Source organism: Bos indicus x Bos taurus, chromosome 3 (genome assembly GCF_003369695.1).
Source record: "Bos indicus x Bos taurus breed Angus x Brahman F1 hybrid chromosome 3, Bos_hybrid_MaternalHap_v2.0, whole genome shotgun sequence".
Taxonomy (NCBI): domain Eukaryota; kingdom Metazoa; phylum Chordata; class Mammalia; order Artiodactyla; family Bovidae; genus Bos; species Bos indicus x Bos taurus.
In genome coordinates this window covers 62,643,231-62,663,500 of record NC_040078.1, presented here as the reverse complement: position 1 = coordinate 62,663,500, position 20,270 = coordinate 62,643,231, and the positions used below count along the sequence as shown (strand labels likewise).

At 37.3% G+C, this 20,270-nt stretch overlaps 1 protein-coding gene across 50 annotated transcripts in view; it reads left to right on the top strand.

The window, feature by feature from the left end:
* Positions 1-20,270, top strand: part of ADGRL2 (adhesion G protein-coupled receptor L2) — a 716,223-nt gene that overhangs the window by 620,261 nt on the left and 75,692 nt on the right. For all 50 annotated transcript variants that reach the window (XM_027536740.1, XM_027536741.1, XM_027536746.1 and 47 more), the window contains one exon: positions 9,111-9,324. In XM_027536740.1, coding sequence (XP_027392541.1) covers positions 9,111-9,324 — 214 coding nt within the window. The remainder of the gene's footprint in view (positions 1-9,110; positions 9,325-20,270) is intronic.

Here is a 20,270-nt window from a genome sequence, read left to right as displayed (position 1 = left end):
TTGAAGGGGATCGAATCCGTGTTTCCTGCATTGGCAGGTGGGTCTTTACTGCTGAGTCACCGGGAAGACAGGAGAAGACAGCAGATTAAATTCAGTCAGAACACTAAAAGGAAAGTAATATTAACAACATCAATTCTCAGGGGAAAGAAATTTAGAGTTGCTAACAGTATATTATTTAAAATGTTTAGTTTTCAAGAAACCCAACAAAATTTACAAGACAGGAGAAACAGGGAAGTTGACCCATACTGCAGAAAAAAAACATTCAATACAAACTACTACCTCTGATGTGGGCCCACACGTTAGATTTACAAGATAAACATTTCATAGTGGCTATTATGAATATTTTCACAGATCAAAGGAAAACTATATTAGAGAGTTAAGAGGAAATAGGAGAAGGCAATGGCACCCCACTCCAGTACTCTTGCCTGGAAAATCCCATGGACAGAGGAGCCTGGAAGGCTGCAGTCCATGGGGTCGCTGAGGGTTGGACGAGACTGAGCGACTTCACTTTCACTTTTCACTTTCATGCATTGGAGAAGGAAATGGCAACCCACTCCAGTGTTCTTGCCTGGAGAATCCCAGGGATGGGGGAGCCTGGTGGGCTGCCGTCTATGGGGTCGCACAGAGTCGGACACGACTGAAGTGACTTAGTAGTAGTAAGAGGAAATATGATGATGACCTAACAAATATGTAATAAAGAAAACCCATTTTTAAAAAGCCTTGGAGAAATTCTTAGCACATCTTAGTTATTATATCAATGTGTTACAAATAAATACATTTTCACCAAATACAGATATCTATCCTATCTTCATCTGAACCCAGAGATTCTGATTCAGTAGGACTGGATTAGGGCTTGAAGATCTGTCTTTAAAAAAAAAATACTTTCCAGGTGACTCTGATGCAAATTCATATTTGGGAGTCAGTCATATACTCCTAGCCAGTTATTTTAAAAATTGTTCTGAAAAATGCTTAGTATAAAAAAGTAAAAGAAAGTATTAGTGGCTCAGTCATTTCCAGCTCTTTGCAACCCCATGGACTGAACAAAATTGTCAACAACCACATTTTAGGGCTTTAGAAATTAACTAGAGCCAAATAAGAAATCAGGAAGGATTTCTTTATGAAAAGCTGATGGAACTTGCAGTACACACAGTAAGTTTAAAGCCAGGCTTTAAACTTCCAGGCTCCTCTGTCTATGGAATTCTGCAATAATACTGGAGTAGGTAGCCATTCCCATCTCCAAGGGGACCTTACCAACTCGGGGATCAAACCCAGGTTTTCTGCATTGCAAGCAGATAGATTCTTTACCATCTGAGGCACCATGGAGGCTCCAGAACAACTCTGAACTCAAAAGGAAGAAAGTGCAATTAAGATAAGGTGGTTACAACTCTGGTGATTTCTTCTTTTGACTCACTAAGTCTTTAGAGAGTGAAAGTCACTCAGTCATGTGCGATTCTTTGCAACCCCATGGACTGTAAAGTTCATGGAATTCTCTGGGCCAGAATACTGGAGTGGGTAGACTTTCCCTTCTCTGGGGGATTTTCCCAACTCAGGGATTGAACCCAGGTCTCCCACTTTGCAGGCAGATTCTTTACCAGCTGAACCACAAGGGAAGCCTAAGAATACTGGAGTGGGTAGCCTATTCCTTCTCCAGGAGATCTTCCTGACCCAGGAATCGAACCAGGGTCTCCTGCATTGCAGGCAGATTCTTTACCAACTGAGCTATGAGGGAAGTGTCCCACTAAGTCATTAATGTGATATAAATAGCAATGTAGATAGATACATGTTTTTAGGAGTAAGTTTTGTTCTGCCTTTTCACAAGCTTTACTTAGTGAAAATACTGAATTTTAAAAATTAATGTTAATTGCAATAGTTTTATTTAAGACTTTCCAAACTTCTTTGAAGTTCTTTGCTGGTTGAAAGAGTTTTAAGTTTTAAGCCATACCCCTTGACGTGTACAGGAAAATAGGGAGAAAAAGCCAAAGAAAGAGTAACAATTTACATTTTTCTTAAAAAATACATGCTTTCTGCCGTCCTCTGCCACCATCGTGCCTGTGAAAAAGCATGTGGTGAAGCAGGAAGCAGGTCTTGAAGTTTATTCTTGATGTATCCATCTTATAGAAGATGGAAGCATGGATGCTGCCAATTTCGAGCAATTTCTTCAGGAGAGAATCAAAGTGAATGGAAAAGCTGGGAATCTTGGTGGAGGTATTATAACGATAGAAAAAAGGAAAGCAAGTTCACTGTAACTTCCAAGGTGCCTTTTGCTTATGTGTAGTTGCTAACAACAAAGTTATGAATTGCATTACTTTTAGATTAATTTTACTTTTGCATTAAAAAGTAAAATTTGCATTACTTATTAGATTATTTAGAGGAGGAAGATGAGAATTAAAACTCAGTTATCTGGAATATTTTTATGAGTTCCTGAATGAAATTTAGGAACCCCCCCCAAAATTTTATGTATGTTTTTCTTTTGATTTCATAATTGGCCATGTTTATTGGCCATGTTTATTTTCTCTCTTCCAATAAATTTTTGATTAAAATAGTTAATGCAGAAAGATCTCTGCTTATGGTTTATGTGTGTGTGTGTGTGTTAGTTGCACATTTGTGTCCTACTCTTTGTGACTCCATGGACTGGGGCCAGCCAGGCTCCTATGTCCATGGAATTCTCCAGGCAAGAATACTGGAGTGGGTTGTCATTTCCTTCTCCAGGGGATCTTCCCAACCCAGGGATTGAACCTGTGTCTTCCCACATTGCAGGCAGATTCTTTAGCATTTGAGCTACCTTGGCTAATTCATCTCAGGAGCTTTTGAGAGTTTTCATGGCAGTACATACAATCTACATTATTTGCCATTGTCCATCCTAGCTAACATTCTCATATATGTTTATGAGCAACAAATTTATTCATTAGCATGTATACTTGATTAAAAGGTGTTTGCTTGTTTTGAATCATAGATTGGTGAAATTTGATAGGACTTTGAAATGACTTTCATTCTTCAGAAAAAGAAATTAAAACCCATAAAAATAAAATGACTCAGCCAGGTTCACAAGTCTGACCCAGACACCGGTTCCATTAGTCATGTATGAATATGACAGTTGGACTATAAAGAAAGCTGAGTGCCGAAGAATTGATGCTTTTGAACTGTGATGTTGGAGAAGACTCTTGACAGTCCCTTGGACTGCAAGGAGATCTAACCAGTCCATCCTAAAGGAAATCAGTCCTGAATATTCATTGGAAGGACTGATGTTGAAGCTGAAACTCTAATACTTTGGCCACCTGATGTGGAGAGCTGACTCATTTGAAAAGACCCTGATGCTGGGAAAGATTGAAGGTGGAGGAGAAGGGGCAATGGAGATGAGAAGGTTGGATGCCATCACAGACTCAATGGACATGAGTTTGAGCAGGCCCTGGGTGTTGGTGATGGACAGGGAAGCCTGGCGTGCTGCAGTCGATGGTGTCGCCTACTCAGACACACCTGAGTGACTGAACTGAACTGAACTATACATATGTCTATACTTGAGCATTGTAGATGTTGCTCTCTTGATAAGTTTATGGCACACATCACTGCATTTCCATAAATATAGTTTTCATCATTATCTATATGTTGTGTGAACCTTTAAAATAATTGTTTCCTGTCAGTTCACTAACATTTTTGATGAATTTCAGATGGTATGAAAAATTATAAAATAAATCTTGTTTATATTATTGACATGGAGGCTTGAAAAGTCTCAGAATCCCTTTCTGTTCATGGCTGTTACTGAGAGCATGGGCTCTGGAATCTGAGAACCTCACCTGTGTTAAAATCTAACTCACAGTAAATCCTTGAAACCTTGAATGGCCTCCTATTTGATGCCTTAGTTTCATACTCTGTAAATTGGTATTATTACAGTAACTACTTGATTTCTTTTATTGTTGTAATTGTTGATGATGTTGGTGAGCATAAAAAAGGGGGATCCATAAAAAACATTTAGGGCAGTATCTAAACATTGTAATTGCTATATAAATGTTAGCCACTAAATATATTTCTTCAGATTTGTTTTTTATGAATATAAATGTTTATCCATAGGATTTAAATCAAGTTAAATAAGATAATCTTCATAGACATCTCTCTTTTGAGAAATTGTAATGAACCCCAGTAGTACCTAGAAAATAATAAATTGGCAGAATTTAAATATTTTTCTTGTTTTGAGGATACACATAATTTTATTGATTATAGTTTATTTTTTCTCAATGCACATTCAGTTTTCACTGCCAAAGAAAATAGATTACATACTGTAATTTAAAAAATAGGAAACACATTGTAATTTATATTGTTTCAGACAAATACTAGTTGTTAAGTTTAGCAATTTGTTTTGACAGAATTTATTGGAATTATGTATCATGTACAGTCTAGGCACTGGAATTATAACTATCATCACAGTCTAGCAAGGAAGACATACATTAAAAATGAATGTAATAACAGCACCATGTGGTAAAAAGTATTTAATACTATGAATAAAAAGTGTTTAATACTATAATATTAATAACATGCTATGTTAATACTATTTTAATAACAAGTAACTAGATAAAAAATATTTAATATTATGATGTCTTAAATCATTGTTCACCTGTTTTTGAGCAAGATTTTAGGAAAGAGAACACTTAATGATTTAAGACAATGAACATTGTAGTATTAAATAAATCAAGGTTCACCATGAAGAATTCATTCCGTTCTATGCAGTGAAAGTATAAGTACCATTATCTTTTTTTCAGAAGACTCTGTATTGGAAATCTATATTAGTAAATTGTTTACATGTTTATATTTTTTTCCTTTTATTTTTCATACTTTATCTTTTTGGATGACTAATATTAAGGCTTAAAAATCTTTTATCTGAACTAACAGCCAGACTTCTGCCATTTTTCAAATATCTTTCAAAAGCAGAAGAAAATTCACTTAGAATCATGACTATAATCCTGCAAACTATCATCAACAAAAATTAAAGCTGAACCACAGCGCTTCAGAATGAGTTCTATATTTTTGACAAATACTACAACGTATGAATTTTGACTCCAAGCCAGAATAACATGTTCTTACAATAACACGTTCTCATTTGTAATATTCTCTAAAAATATGATCTACAGGAATTACAATTGCAAATAATCTCTGCTTTTAAAATATGCTTTGCTCCCAAATTTTATATGATGTCACTTGTTTCAATTTTCACACAGCATTTTTCGTCACACAAATAAGTGTCAGCTTCTGTCAGCTTCTTCATAGTATTTAATACTGTGATGTTCATTGTCTTAAATCATAAGTGTTCGCTTTCCTAAATTCTTGCTCTCCCACCTGATTTTGAGCAAGACTTTAGGAAAGAGAACATTTAAGATTTAAGGCGAAGTGTCATTGAGACCATAAATCTTCTTAGTAAAAACCTACCAAGGTTGATGTTTGCCTCAATCCTCTGAAGACTTTTGTGCTCTAAACTGTGTCCTTTTCATGTCTCTCCATTTCAATTACATTTTGTTTTCTCATTAGAACTGAGAACTCAGCCAGGTTTCAGACTTGCTTATTTCCTAAATGATACCAACGTGTGACCCAGTAATCCTTTTGCAGGATTATTTGCATCTTAGAAAGAAGATGCATGTTTGTTTACACAGGACACTTAGTTTTGTTCATTTAGTGAGAGGCGTTGTACAGTAGTTAAAGCGAACAGATTTTTGCATTGGATTGACCTGGGCAGAACCTAGTTTTTCAACTTGGAAGTTTATGTCTTGGGACACTTTACTTCTTAATATCTTTTTAATTTTTTTTCGAGTAAAAAGGGATGTGAGGGAAGGCTTATATGATGTAAAATAATTTATAGAGATAAGAAAAAATACTAAAATTAATGCTTATCTTTTATAACAGGAATGCTATAGATGGCAACAAGTTAGAGAACTGAAATAAGAAATTGGGTCAATGTAGAAGTTATGGCACCCCACTCCAGTACTCTTGCCTGGAAAATCCCATGGATGGAGGAGCTTGGTAGGCTGCAGTCCATGGGGTCGCTGAGGGTCAGACACAACTGAGTGACTTCACTTTCACTTTTCACTTTGATGCATTGGAGAAGGAAATGGCAACCCACTCCAGTGTTCTTGCCTGGAGAATCCCAGGGATGGGGGAGCCTGGTGGGCTGCCGTCTATGGGGTCACACAGAGTCAGACACGACCGAAGTGACTTAGCAGCTTAGCAGAAGTTTTTGATGTGGTCGGTATCCCATAGGTAGCAACCAGCACACATAGATGTGCTGTGTCTACACATAGCGCTTCTTGGCTGTCTTTGGCTTTCTCGGCTTTTTCCTTTGTTTTCTGTTCTATTATTAGAGGACCCCTGGTTGAAATTGTTAAAACCTAAAATCCTAATTTTTTATTCTATTCTAAATTGTTTTTTATCACATTCATGAACAGTGATTACCTACATTCAGCCTGATACACCGTACGTAAGTTCATGTGGCACTTTCAATTAAGTGCTTTTCTGCACGTATCTCATTTATGAGTCACACTGGTAGGAAAAGTAACATCATAGGTGTTACATAGATGTTTCACCTCCATTTTTTAAATGACAAAACTAAATCTCAGAAGTTTTGCCCCTTTGGAAATTTTCAACTTTTTGGACTAGATTGGAGCAGTGCTAGGTCCTATGAATACCCATCTGCTCAATCCTTTTACTTATGTCTCAATCCTTTCACTTATGTGAGTTTTCAGTAAAGGCTCTACAAATTGAAACGCATTAGTATGCCATAAGGGGCTTCCCAGGTGGTGCTAGTGATAAAAAGTCTGCCTGTTAAGGCCAGAGTCACAAGAGATGCAGGTTTGATCCCTGAGTCAGGAAGATCCTCTGGAGTAGGAAATGGCAACCCACTTAAGTATTCTTGCCTGAAAAGTTCCATGAGCAGAGGAGCCTGGCGGGCTACAGTCCATGGCATTGCAAAGAGTCAGACATGACTGAGCAACTGAGCACAGCGCACACACATTGTTCCATGAGGGTGATACTGGCACAGTGTCTTAGTTATTTTGGGAGATACTAAGACAAATGTACAGTGGTGTGATCACTCACCTACAGCCAGACCTCCCGGAATGTGAAATCAAGTGGGCCTTAGGAAGCATCACTATGAACAAAGCTAGTGGAGGTGATGGAATTCCAGTTGAACTATTTCAAATCCTAAAAGATGATGCTGTGAAAGTGCTGCACTCAATATGTGAGCAAATTTGGAAAACTCAGCAGTGGTCACAGGACTGGAAATGGTCAGTTTTCATTCCAATCCCAAAGAAAGGCAATGCCAAAGAATGCTCAAACTACCACAGAATTGCACTCATCTCACATGCTAGTAAAGTAATGCTCAAAATTCTCCAAGCCAGGCTTCAGCAATATGTGAACCGTGAACTTCCTGATGTTCAAGCTGGTTTTAGAAAGGGCAGAGGAACCAGAGATCAAATTGCCAACATCCACTGGATCATCGAAAAAGCGAGAAGAGTTCCAGCAAAACATCAACTTCTGCTTTATTGACTATGCCAAGGCCTTTGACTGTGTGCATCACAATAAACTGTGGAAAATTCTTCAAGAGATGGGCATACCAGACCACCTGACCTGCCTCTTGAGAAACCTATATGCAGGTCAGGAAGCAACATTTAGAACTGGACAGGGAACAACAGACTGGTTCCAAATAGGAAAAGGAGTACGTCAAGGCTGTGTATTGTCACCCTGCTTCTATAATATAAGTTATATTTAACTTCTATGCAGAGTACATCATGAGAAACGCTGGGCTGGAAGAAGCACAAGCTGGAATCAAGATTGCCGGGAGAAATATCAATAACCTCAGATATGCAGATGATACCACCCTTATGGCAGAAAGCGAAGAACTAAAGAGCCTCTTAATGAAAGTGAAAGAGGAGAGTGAAAAAGTTGGCTTAAAGCTCAAGTTTCAGAAAACTAAGATCACGGCATCTGTTCCCATCACTTCATGGCAAATAGATGGGGAAACAGTGGCTGACTTTATTTCTCTGGGCTCCAAAATCACTGCAGATGGTGACTGCAGCCATGAAATTAAAAGACGCTTACTCCTAGGAAGGAAAGTTATGACCATCCTAGACAGCATATTAAAAAGCAGAGACATCACTTTGTCAACAAAAGTCCATCTAGTCAAGGCTATGGTTTTTCCAGTAGTCATGTATGGATGTGAGAGTTGGACTACAAAGAAAGCTGAGCGCTGAAGAATTAATGCTTTTGAACTGTGGTGTTGGAGAAGACGTCCCTTGGACTGTAAGCAGATCCAACTAGTCCATCCTAAAGGAAATCAGTCCTGGGTGTTCATTGGAAGGACTCATGCTGAAGCTGAAACTCCAATATTTTGGCCACCTGATGTGAAGAGCTGACTTATTTGAAAAGACCCTGATGTTGGGAAAGTTTGAAGGCAGGAGGAGAAGGGAACGACAGAGAATGAGATGGTTAGATGGCATCACTGACTCAGTGGACGTGAGTTTGGGTTAACTCCAGCAGTTCATGATGGACAGGGAGGCCTGGCGTGCTGCAGTTCATTAGGTCGCAAAGAGTTGGACATGACTGAGCGACTGAACTGAACTGAAGACAAATGTATTTTAAGATAATCAACATAACAGCAATTAATATGTGTACATTAAGCAACATAATATACACCATTGTCCTGTGTAACACAGCTTTGATTTCATTTATAAATCTAAATGTTCCTTTATTAAATATTGCATTCTGTATTTGTTAATCTTGTCATTCTTTTAAATTGATTGATCAAATGTGTTGTTTTTCTTTGGATTTACTCAAAAAGAGCCACTCAGTTTCCAAATGTGACTAGGCTATACAGAAAATACTTTATTAAAGTAATTTAAAATTCTTATAAAATGAATACTCCAGCTAAAGATATATTTAAAAAATCTAGTAATAAATTGCTGATTCATAGTCAAGGTCCTGGCAATTAATTAATAAATGTATGAATGGATGGTTTGAAAAACATACTTTGTTTGATACCTCTCAGATATAGATGTGAGTAATATTTCTTGAAAATAATTTATTAATATACTTCATACATTATTTCATTTTAACTTTTTTTTTTCTTTTTTAAGGTTTCAGCAGAGCAGCTTTGCCATTTGGGTTAGTTCGTCGAGAATTATCCTGTGAAGGTTATTCTATAGATCTGCGATGTCCAGGCAGTGATGTTATAATGATTGAGAGTGCTAATTATGGTCGGACAGACGACAAGATTTGTGATGCTGACCCATTTCAGATGGAGAATACAGACTGCTACCTCCCAGATGCCTTCAAAATTATGACTCAAAGGTAAACGTTCATGTGTTAATATCCAGTTTTAGCTACAACATCCAAATTAGTGAAAGTGTTATCATAATTCCATATTGGATGGACACTGTCCATATCTCAATGTATTCATTAAACTGAGTTAGAGTTTTCCTCCTAATGTTGATTTCCATTTTATATAGATTGACATATTTATACATTGACATAGATAATGAAATAGACTGAATTATTATATGTTTTTTATATATCATACAATAAAGAGTAATCAAAATATAGTCTAGTTTTTTAAGACTTCAAAATTTTGAAATATTTTATAATATCAAGAATGCTTCAGTGTCTCGGTCTTTGGCAGTAATTGCTTCTTAATTTTTTTAATGAGTAAACTTCATTTTTCAGCAAAACTTAGCAGAATGTACACAGAATTATCATATTCCATTTACACATATGTGTAACTTCCTTAACCATTGACATCCCGACATCCCTTCCCACAGTGTTACATTTGTTTTAATAGATGAGCTCACACTGACACGTCATTATCACCCAAATCCTCCATTTGCATTAGGGTTCACTCTTGCTGTTGTACATTCTGTGGGTTTTGAAAAATTTATAGTGACCCTTGTCTACCACTACAATATCATACAAAACATTTTGATCTAAAAATCCTGTGTCCCACCTGCTCATTCCTCCCCTAGCAACCACTGAACTTACTATTTTCTTACAGTTTTGCCTCAGTTGGAATCATGCAGTATGTAACCTTTTCAGATTGGTTTCTTTCACATAGTAATGTGCAGTTGTTTCCTCCATGTCTTTTCATGGCTTAAAAGCTCATTTTTTTTAAGTGTTAAATAATATTCCATAGTCTGGATGTACTAGAGTTTATCCATTCACTTACTGAAGGACTTGTTGATTGCTTCCAAGTTTTGGCAATTAGGAATAAAGCTTCTGTGAACATCTGTTCAGGTTTTTGTGTGGACATAAGTTTTCTGTTAATTTGGGCAAGTACCAAGAAGCATCATTTGTTGGATCTTATGGTAGGAGTGTATTTAGTTTTGTAAGAAACTGCCAAAATGTCTTTTAAAGTCGCTGTACCATTTTTCATTCCCATTGACAATGAATGAAGGGTGCTCCGTACCTTCACCAACACTTATTGTTAATGTTTTGCATGCAGTGAGTGCTTCCCAGGTGGCTCAGCAGTAAAGAATACACCTGCCAGTGTTGGAGACACAGGAGACATAGGTTCTATGTCTGGGTCAGGAAGATAATCTGGAGGAAGAAATGGCAACTCACTCTTAGTATTCTTGCATGATATTCCATGGACAGATGAGCCTGGCAGGCTGTAGTCCAAGGGGTCGCAAAGAGTCAGACATAACTGAAGCCACTTAGCACACATGCATGCAATGACATATCATGTTGAACATCTCTGAATATACATACTCGCCATTTATTTATGTTTATTAGTGAAGTGTCTGTTCTGGTCCTTTACACTTTTTTAATTGGGTTGTTTTCTTATTGTTTAGCTTTAAGAGATTTTTTATTTTTACTTCTAATTTCTTTGGGCTGTGCTGCAAGGCCTGCAAGACCACAGTTCCCCAACCAGGAATCGAATCCATGCATTCTGCTATGGAAGCATGGAGTGCCAACCCCTGGACCAGCAGAGAATTCCCTTTAAGAGTTTTTTTTTTATAAATATATTTTGGATAAGAATCCTTTCTTACATATGTCTTTTGCAAATATTTCCTCTCAACCGATGACTTGTATTAATGCTCAGTTTTAAAAAAAGCAAACAAGATAAAAACAACACACTATGAAAGCTAAGAAAACTCAGTAGTGCTCATTCTCTCTCTTTCTTGATTGACAGACAGACAGAAAATGGTGATAGTTTAGTCGTCAGGTCTTATCTGGCTCTTTGTGACTCCATGGACTATAGCCTGCTAAGCACCTCTGTCTCAGGCAAGAATACGGGAGTGCGTAGCCATTTCCTTCTCCAGGGGATCTTCCTGACCCATGGAGTGAACCTGGGTCTTGTATGTTGCAGGTGGATTCTATACTGACTGGGCCACCAGGAAAGCCAAGAGAGAAAATAGATAGAGAGAATGGAAAGAAGGAAGGAAGGAAGACAGAAAGATATTTGGGTAATATACAATTGGTTAATTTTGGGTTTTAAGATTGATGTACTGGAAAGTATTATAAACTATAAAACATATGAATGGTATCTCTTAACTGGAGCATTACCTTCCTACAAGTAAATAGAATATGAAAAACTGCTGCTAATGTTTATGGACTTTCTCTGCCGTAACACAGATTACCTAATTCTTGGCATCTTTTTTTGTTTTGTTTAGTACTCGTGGCATCTTCATTAGAGTTTTCTTATATTTAAGATATTAAAAGAAGATTTAGTTATGATTGAACTAAGACAGTAATACCCAGCATTTCCTGTTATTTAGAACATAAAAGGAGAAGGCAGTGGCAACCCACTCCAGCTCTGCCTGGCAAATCCCATGGACAGAGGAGCCTGATGGGCTGCAGTCCATGGGGTCTCTAGGAGTCGGACACGACTGAGCGACTTCACTTTCACTTTCATGCATTGGAGAAGGAAATGGCAACCCACTCCAGTGTTCTTGCCTGGAGAATCCCAGGGACAGGGGAGTCTGGTGGGCTGCCGTCTATGGGGTCGCACAGAGTCGGATACGACTGAAGCGACTTAGCAGCAGCAGCAGAACATAAAAACTCTGATGGAAAACAAGTTTGACAGAGTTTATTATTATTGATTTTAGATTTTTTAAGAAAAAATACTAGGAAAGCCCTTTATCTTTCTGTTCAAAGTCTTTACTCTCTCCTCTTGACTCTTTTCCTCCACTGAAAACAATCTTTTGTCCAGTTTTGTAGCTTATATGCTGCTGCTGCTGCTGCTGTGCTAAGTCGCTTCAGTCATGTCTGACTCTGTGTGACCCCATAGACGGCAGCCCACCAGGCTCCCCTGTCCCTGGGCTTCTCCAGCCAAGAACACTGGAGTATGTTGCCATTTCCTTCTCCAATGCATGAAAGTGAAAAGTGAAAGTGGAGTCACTCAGTTGTGACTATAGCTATCCCATAGACTGCAGCCTACTAGGCTCCTCCGCCCATGGGATTTTCCAGGCAAGAGTACTGAAGTAGGTTGCCATAGTCTACCTTAAAGTAGAACAGTAGATTTTTGGGGTCTGATCAGTGTAGGCACAATGAAAACATCCAAATGTGATAAGAGCAACGAAGGAAATAACGGAAAAACTATTTTTAAAAAAATCCAGTCCCTAAGAATATGGGTACAAATTGTTGTAAAATCTCTAATTTCATGCAGAATACATATTAACATTTTTATTGATAGCACATTATAGTAAGTAGGTTTTTTTGTTAATGTTGATACTGATCAAGATATTTTTAATAAATAAGAGAATATATAATACTTCTGAAAGATTGCCATCAAAATGTTTTTATGTTTAGTTTGAAAAGAGTAGTTATTAAAAAAAAGGTAAAATCTTATTTGCACAAATGGCACTGCATAAATGTGTTTTGGTTTTTTTGCACCGAAGTCCTTTATAGACGATGTTAGATTTGAAATCTAGCTTGTGAAACAAACTGCAAAACATAATTTACCTTCTTTGGAGGAATGAATTCTGTGCTCCAATAAGATAGAACAATTTGCACACAGTATTTCAAAAATTGGGAACCGCCTATATTAGGTGGACATTTACATGTTGATCCTACTGTTCATTGGTAGTGATATGAGATGAACATCTAAAATTATGCCAGAGAGAAATAGGAAGTGAAAAATGATTATGTATAATTACGTGTTTTTATTAGCCTGGCAGGCAAAAAGCAGTGGGAGTTAGTACAAAGAGAATCTGAAAGACCTGGCTCTGAGGAATTGTACATTGTAGGTAACTTTTGTTTATGAGTTTATACATTTAAATACATGGTTGAGTATCTATCACAACACATAAGCCTTATCCTACTTCTAAATATAATGACATGTTATAGTAAATGTACAAAATAAAATAGCAAGTAATTTTCATTGTTTTATTATATTATAAAAGCAGGGCTACTTTTTTACAGTACTTTTTTTTTTTTTTGAATTTTCACTGGGCTGGGTCTTCGTTGCTGGTTGAATTTTTTTCTCTGGTTGTGGCAAGCAGGAGCTACTCTTTAGTTGCAGTGCATGGGCCTCTCATTTCAGTGGCTGCTCTTGTTGCAGAGAACAGGCTCTAGAGCATGGGCTCAGTAGTTGTGGCACATGGATTTAGTTGCCCTGTGGCCTGTGGAATCTCCCTGGAACAGAGATCGAACCCATGTCTCCTGCATTAGCAGGCAAATTGTTTACCACTAAGCCACCAGGGAAACCCTGATGACACATTTTAACGAAACTAAAATTTGTGCATATTAAATCCTGTGAAAGGGTACTGCTGTCTCCTTGTTATGAAAATTTCTTATCAATTTATGGTGTGTTAGTGAAAATAAAGAGTTCTAACACTGCCTATAGAAACTCTATTTTTAATTTGTTTTATTATATTAGTGGCTTTGCTGTTGCTGCTGCTAAGTCGCTTCAGTCGTGTCCGACTCTGTGCGACCCCATAGATGGCAGCCCACCAGGCTCCCCGTCCCTGGGATTCTCCAGGCAAGAGTACTAGAGTGGGTTGCCATTTCCTTCTCCAATGCATGAAAGTGAAAAGTGAAAGTGAAGTCGCATAGTCGTGTCCGACTCTTCTCGACCCCATGGACTGCAGCCCACCAGGCTCCTCCGTCCATGGGACTTCCCAGGCTAGAGTACTGGAGTGGGGTGCCATTGCCTTCTCCAATTAGTGGCTTTATAATTATGTAATCAACACAGTGACGATTAAAATGTTAACATTTTATTGACAAGTAATACAGTGTTAAGATGACTTAAATAATGAGTTTCACAGTGGTAATTTATCAGTACTCCATTCTGTGTATGTTAGATTAAAAACCCTAAAGGAAGTCTACCATATCTGACTGTTACATAGTTTCAAATAACTGTGAGAAAAATAGGTAGACAATATTTTTGCAACTGAAATATTACAGAATAATTATTGACTATGTAGAATACTTGTCCCTTTTTAAAGATATTCTTTCAGTATTTACAAATAAAGTAAGAGCTTTTTCACCAAATCCTAATAATTTGGCAAAAATTTTCCATTTATAATCACAAAAGATATGTTAATAATTTTTAAAATCAGACTTTTTTTCTTTAATGTAGGAAATTCCTTTTTGGAAAGAGTTTTTTTTTTTCTATTGTATTTGAAACTCCCCACTTTTTGCATATAATAATAGATAACACAGAAATTTCAATGCCATGAATATATGTTTATATTTTACTTCAAGGCTTTCCTACCTGCCTTCCTCACTGTCATCACTTCACCAGTTAAGAGTCAACTAAATAAATACACTCGTAATTCTTTGTGGTAAAAGTGTTAATAATTGTTATTTATTCTCCATTTTATATTTCCTGCTTATTTAAAACTATGCAACCAAGAATTTTTTAGTAACTGATTCTGTTATCTTTTAAGTACATTGAATGGCTCATCCTGAAAAGTAAGAAATAAAACTCTTTCCTAAATGATAAGTGTTTTAATACTCTATAAAATAATCACCATTAGAGATAATTTTTAGCACTGTGAAGATAATTGTTGTGAGTTCACTTAAATATGAAATAGTTTCAACACTTTGAGTTCATTAAGGCAAATAAAACAAAAACCCTCTTACTACTCATCAAGTACTCGAAAGCATTTGGTGAATAAGTAAATTAGAATTTTGCTAAAAATAGTGTTTGTTTGTAGCATTGGGTACAATCTAGTTAAAGTGATGTGCTAAATTTGTTTCTAAGTTACTCTTCTGTTAATTTTTTATAACTGTCTCTGTTCATTTCTTCACTCTAAGAATTTGCCAGTTCTCATCCAGGTAGTCTGTTGCCTTAGATTATGGTTTGCAGTTGCCCTTAACGTTTGTTTTAGCACTCTGGTCAAGAGATCGGAAAGTGAGAAAGCATGTAAATGTTTACTGCGTTTAAAAAAAATAATAAATATTGGGTTAATGGGCATGCTCCTGTTGCTGCTAAGTCGATTCAGTCGTATCCAACTCTGTGCTACCCCATAGACGGCAGCCCACCAGGCTCCGGTCCCAGGGATTCTCCAGGCAAGAACACTGGAGTGTGTTGCCATTTCCTTCTCCAGTGCATGAAAGTGAAAAGTGAAAGTGAAGTCACTCAGTCGTGTCCGACTCCTAGCGACCCCATGGACTGCAGCCTACCAGGCTCCTCCGTCCATGGGATTTTCCAGGCAAGAGTACTGGAGTGGGGTGCCATTGCCTTCTCCGAATGGGCATAGGTAGGTTCAGTTTTTCAGAATCTGAACTCATACTATTAGATGTACATCAGTGTACCTTTCTCATTGCAGAGAGGTTCTAAAAGTAATCTGTACTGCCCTTGAGAAGATGGTAAAAATATTCCTCAGTTCTTCCCTGTGGTGGGAAAGGTATATTTTGGGTAACTGATTCCAAGATAAGTCCTTTTGTTTGTGTGGAAATTACCCAAGGAAAGTAAAATAGTGCCCTAGGCTTAGGGAACTAGCCTGATTCTTTTTAAGATTTTAACCAATTTTTTTAAGCCCACTTATGGATACCAACTGGATAGAACCTCATAGAACAACTACAGTAGGTTTCTTATTAAATAAAATTGATTATATTTTTGGTTGTTAAACTACCAATTTAAATTCCTCTAAGTTGGGAAACCTGGTGGAATATAAATAAGTAGTTAAGCGATCCATTGTTAATACAGATCTGGCACTCAAAAGAGTGTTGAAAGAAGAACATACATATGAAGCAAACATAAATGTAAGGTTGGTAGTTTTAGCTGAATAGATGACAGTACAGAGGTTATGCAGTTGGTATGTGCAAAAGCTCTAGAGAACCCCTACACTTAAGGGGAAAAGGTAAAGGTACCATCTAGGAAACCAGAATGAGAACAGGAGGGTAATGTCTCATAGTGAAGTGAAGTGAAGTCTCTCAGTCGTGTCCAACTCTTTGTGACTCCACGGACTGTTGCCTACCAGGCTTCTCAGGCGACAGTCCATGGAGTTTTTCAGGCAAGAGTACTGGAGTGGGTTGCCATTTACTTCTCTAGGGGATCTTCCTGACCCAGGGATCGAATCTGGGTCTCCTGCATTGCAGGTAGATGCTTTACCATCTGAGCCACAAGGCAGCACTAAAGTGTAAGAGAAATTCATTTTTTCCCCTATTGATGCTGAAGAATTTTATTCTACTTAAATAAAAGAACATACTAGGATTTTCAGGATAGGAGAGTTTCAGCATGGAAATCGGCAAAGCAGCATTCAGCCTTGCATAGACCAGAAGAATTAGGTACTACTCTACAGTCACAGGCATCCAAGAAAGGAATAAACACTAGATTAATGAAGTAGGAGTACAGTTCAGAGATCCTTAACTTAAGGGAAAAAAGTCTAGCTTTTTGCACATGGGAACAATTTAATAAATTAAGTAAGAGACAAAACTGATTTCAGAGCCTAGATCTTGTCTAAAAAGTTTGGGATGATGAAAGTAAGCTTGATGAGTAGGGACCAAATTAATATATTCGCATCCTGTACCCCATTCAATAACTTCGGTATCCTTGAATTTTCTTCTTTTAAACTTTTCAATGCCCCAACCTATTATCTTTAAATATGATAATTGCATTTTAACATTGTTAATACAATAGCAATTCAAACGGTGATGATTTCTTGTGTACATGCGCATTTGATAAAAGGTGTCATTTTATATATATGTGCATTACTTTTTTGTTTTCTGTTCCATGATTCTTTATGTTACAGTAGGTCATAGAATTAGACTGAAAAAATGCGCACATTAACTTTTTAACCTCTCTTCTTGCTATGAAGCAGGACAGACAACTAGGGACCCTTTTTATGAAGGAAAAAACGTAGGGCATTGCTTCTATTTTAAGAGAGTTATTGAATAACAGATTGTTGGAACTGCTGAGAAATTTGGGACTCATCATACTGTAGTTTTCTCATTTCACACTGAAAAGTCAACTGTCATTGCAGTCAAAGCACTCATTCACATTTGTAGCACATATATTCTCCTCACTTATTTTTAAAATATCTTTGGGAAGAAATGGGCAATATGATACCCTCTTTTTACTTTGTGAACCTTGAAAAAGGTTGAATTATTCGTCTTAGAGGCTAAAACCTCAAAGTATCTATATCTGGAACCTCATTAATATCCTAGTTGCATGAAAATTGATTTTAAATAATATTTAATAATCATTTAAAAATAATTCTGTTATCTAGGTTTTGTATATATACTTCTATTGTTTTCAAGTATACTAACAGATACTGTGTATAAAAGATTTAAAGAAAGGAGATACTTAAATGCACGCACAGTTCCACACAAAACCCTCGTATGACAACTGATGGATGTTAGAAGATTCTCAGAAGTTAAACAAGAAAATTCATTAAATTCCAGTTGCAATTCTACAAGTGTTCTCTGGCTAACTTAATGATTATAGATTTCAGTGTAGGCATGCTCTCCTTGACATAAAACCCTTTCCAATTTTATACTGATGGTTCAGTCTTTATAAAGAAACTTTATGTGCAAGGCAGAGCTATATGAAGGAGGTTTTATTTCTTTGTTCCCTGATCTCTTTATAGGTATTGATAAACTTAAAACCTGTCTAAGATATTTATATCCCTTTCATATTAATTTTTAGTGGGAAAAATTAGCTAAATCTGCCTTATCTAATTCGATGTTTTATAATATTTTAGGGGTTGGCATATTTTATTTTTGTATTATTATCCATACTTGCTAGTCAGGGGTACCCTTCTCTTGCTTCAGATCAGATCAGTCGCTCAGTCGTGTCTGACTCTTTGCGACCCCATGAATAGCAGCACACCAGGCCTCCCTGTCCATCACCAACTCCCAGAGTTCACTCAGACTCATGTCCATCGAGTCAGTGATGCCATCCAGCCATCTCATCCTCTGTCATCCCCTTCTCCTCCTGCCCCCAATCCCTCCCAGCATCAGAGTCTTTTCCAATGAGTCAACTCTTCGCATGAAGTGGCCAAAGTACTGGAGTTTCAGCTTTAGCATCATTCCTTCCAAAGAAATCCCAGGGCTGATCTCCTTTAGAACGGACTGATTGGATCTCCTTGCAGTCCAAGGGACTCTGAAGAGTCTTCTCCAACACCACAGTTGAAAAGCATCAATTCTTCAGTGCTGAGCCTTCTTCACAGTGCAACTCTCACATCCATACATGACCACAGGAAAAACCATAGCCTTGACTAGACGAACCTTTGTTGGCAAAGTAATGTCTCTGCTTTTGAATATGCTATCTAGGTTGGTCATAACTTTCCTTCCAAGGAGTAAGCGTCTTTTAATTTCATGGCTTTCTCTTGCTTAGTATATTTATTCAATGAACCTCTTCATTCTCATAGGGTTTAAGCCTGCATTTCTGAGAAACTGCAGTCTTACCTTTATGCTGTTTGTCCCAAGTGTTTTTATCTGTGGTGTCAAGTTTATCAACCATTTTCCATTAAGATAAAATGCATCTGGGGAAAAATAAATAAATACTACTAACTCATCATCTATGTGATGTATTTAGGTTATTTTCTGTTGAGTGATGGATTTGTGCTAATTCTTTCTCTCTCGGCTTAGTTTGTTTTAAGACACCTAACTGGAATTACAAACATCTCTCTTTGTCCAAGGATTGGGAGTTTACAATACAAACTCTTGAACCTTAGTACAGTATATAACCATTAAAGCTGTTACTGATATATCTAATTGAACACATACTTTGCATGTCACTTCAGTTCAGTTCAGCTGCTCAGTCATGTCCAATTCTTTGCGACCCCATGAATCGCAGCACGCCAGGCCTCCCTGTCCATCACCAACTCCCAGAGTTCACTCAAACTCCCGTCCATCAAGTCGGTGATGCCATCCAGCCTTCTCATCCTCTGTCGTCCCCTTCTCCTCCTGCCCCCAATCCCTCCCAGCATCAGAGTCTTTTCCAATGAGTCAACTCTTTGCATGAGGTAGCCTAAGTACTGGAGTTTCAGCTTTAGCATCATTCCTTCCAAAGAAATCCCAGGGCTGATCTCCTTCAGAATGGACTGGTTGGATCTCCTTGCAGTCCAAGGGACTTCTCAAGAGTCTTCTCCGACACCACAGTTCAAAAGTTCTTTGGTGCTTAGCTGTCTATATAGTCCAGCTCTCACATCCATACATGACTACTGGAAAAACCATAGCTTTGACTAGACTGACCTTTGTCAGTAAAGTAATGTCTTTTCTTCCAGGAAGCAAGCATCTTAATTTCATGGCTGCAGTCACCATCTACAGTGATTTTGTAGCCCAAAAAGATAAAGTCTGTCACTGTTTCCATTGTTTCCCCATCTGTTTGTCATGAAGTGATGGAACTGGATGCCATGATCTTAGTTTTCTGAATGTTGAGTTTTAAGTCAAATTTTTCACTCTCTTCTTTCACTTTCATCAAGAGGCTCTTTGGTGGAAGGTCAGATATCATATTACAATTTGAATGTGTCTTATGGGACATATAATATATGTCAGGTGGTAGAGGAATAATGTTTAAAATGTATGGAATTGAAAGCTAGACTATAAAATTCTTTTAGTCATTGAATGTGTAAAACTGCAAGCGGGAGATTTGGTTCTTATTGATAACTAATCAAAACTGAAGTTCTTTCCTGTATATTCTTGGTGGATTATATACAGAACATAGAGAACAGATCAAAGGTAGTATGTATAATTATAAATGCACCATACTGTTCTCCTTTTTTAATGAGTATCATATAAAACAAAATCTATCAGAATACCTGTGTTTGTGGAGCACAGACTATTAGCATTTCAGTGAATATGAGCACATTGTAGGTGTTTACTTAATGTATCCAAACCATTAATAATGA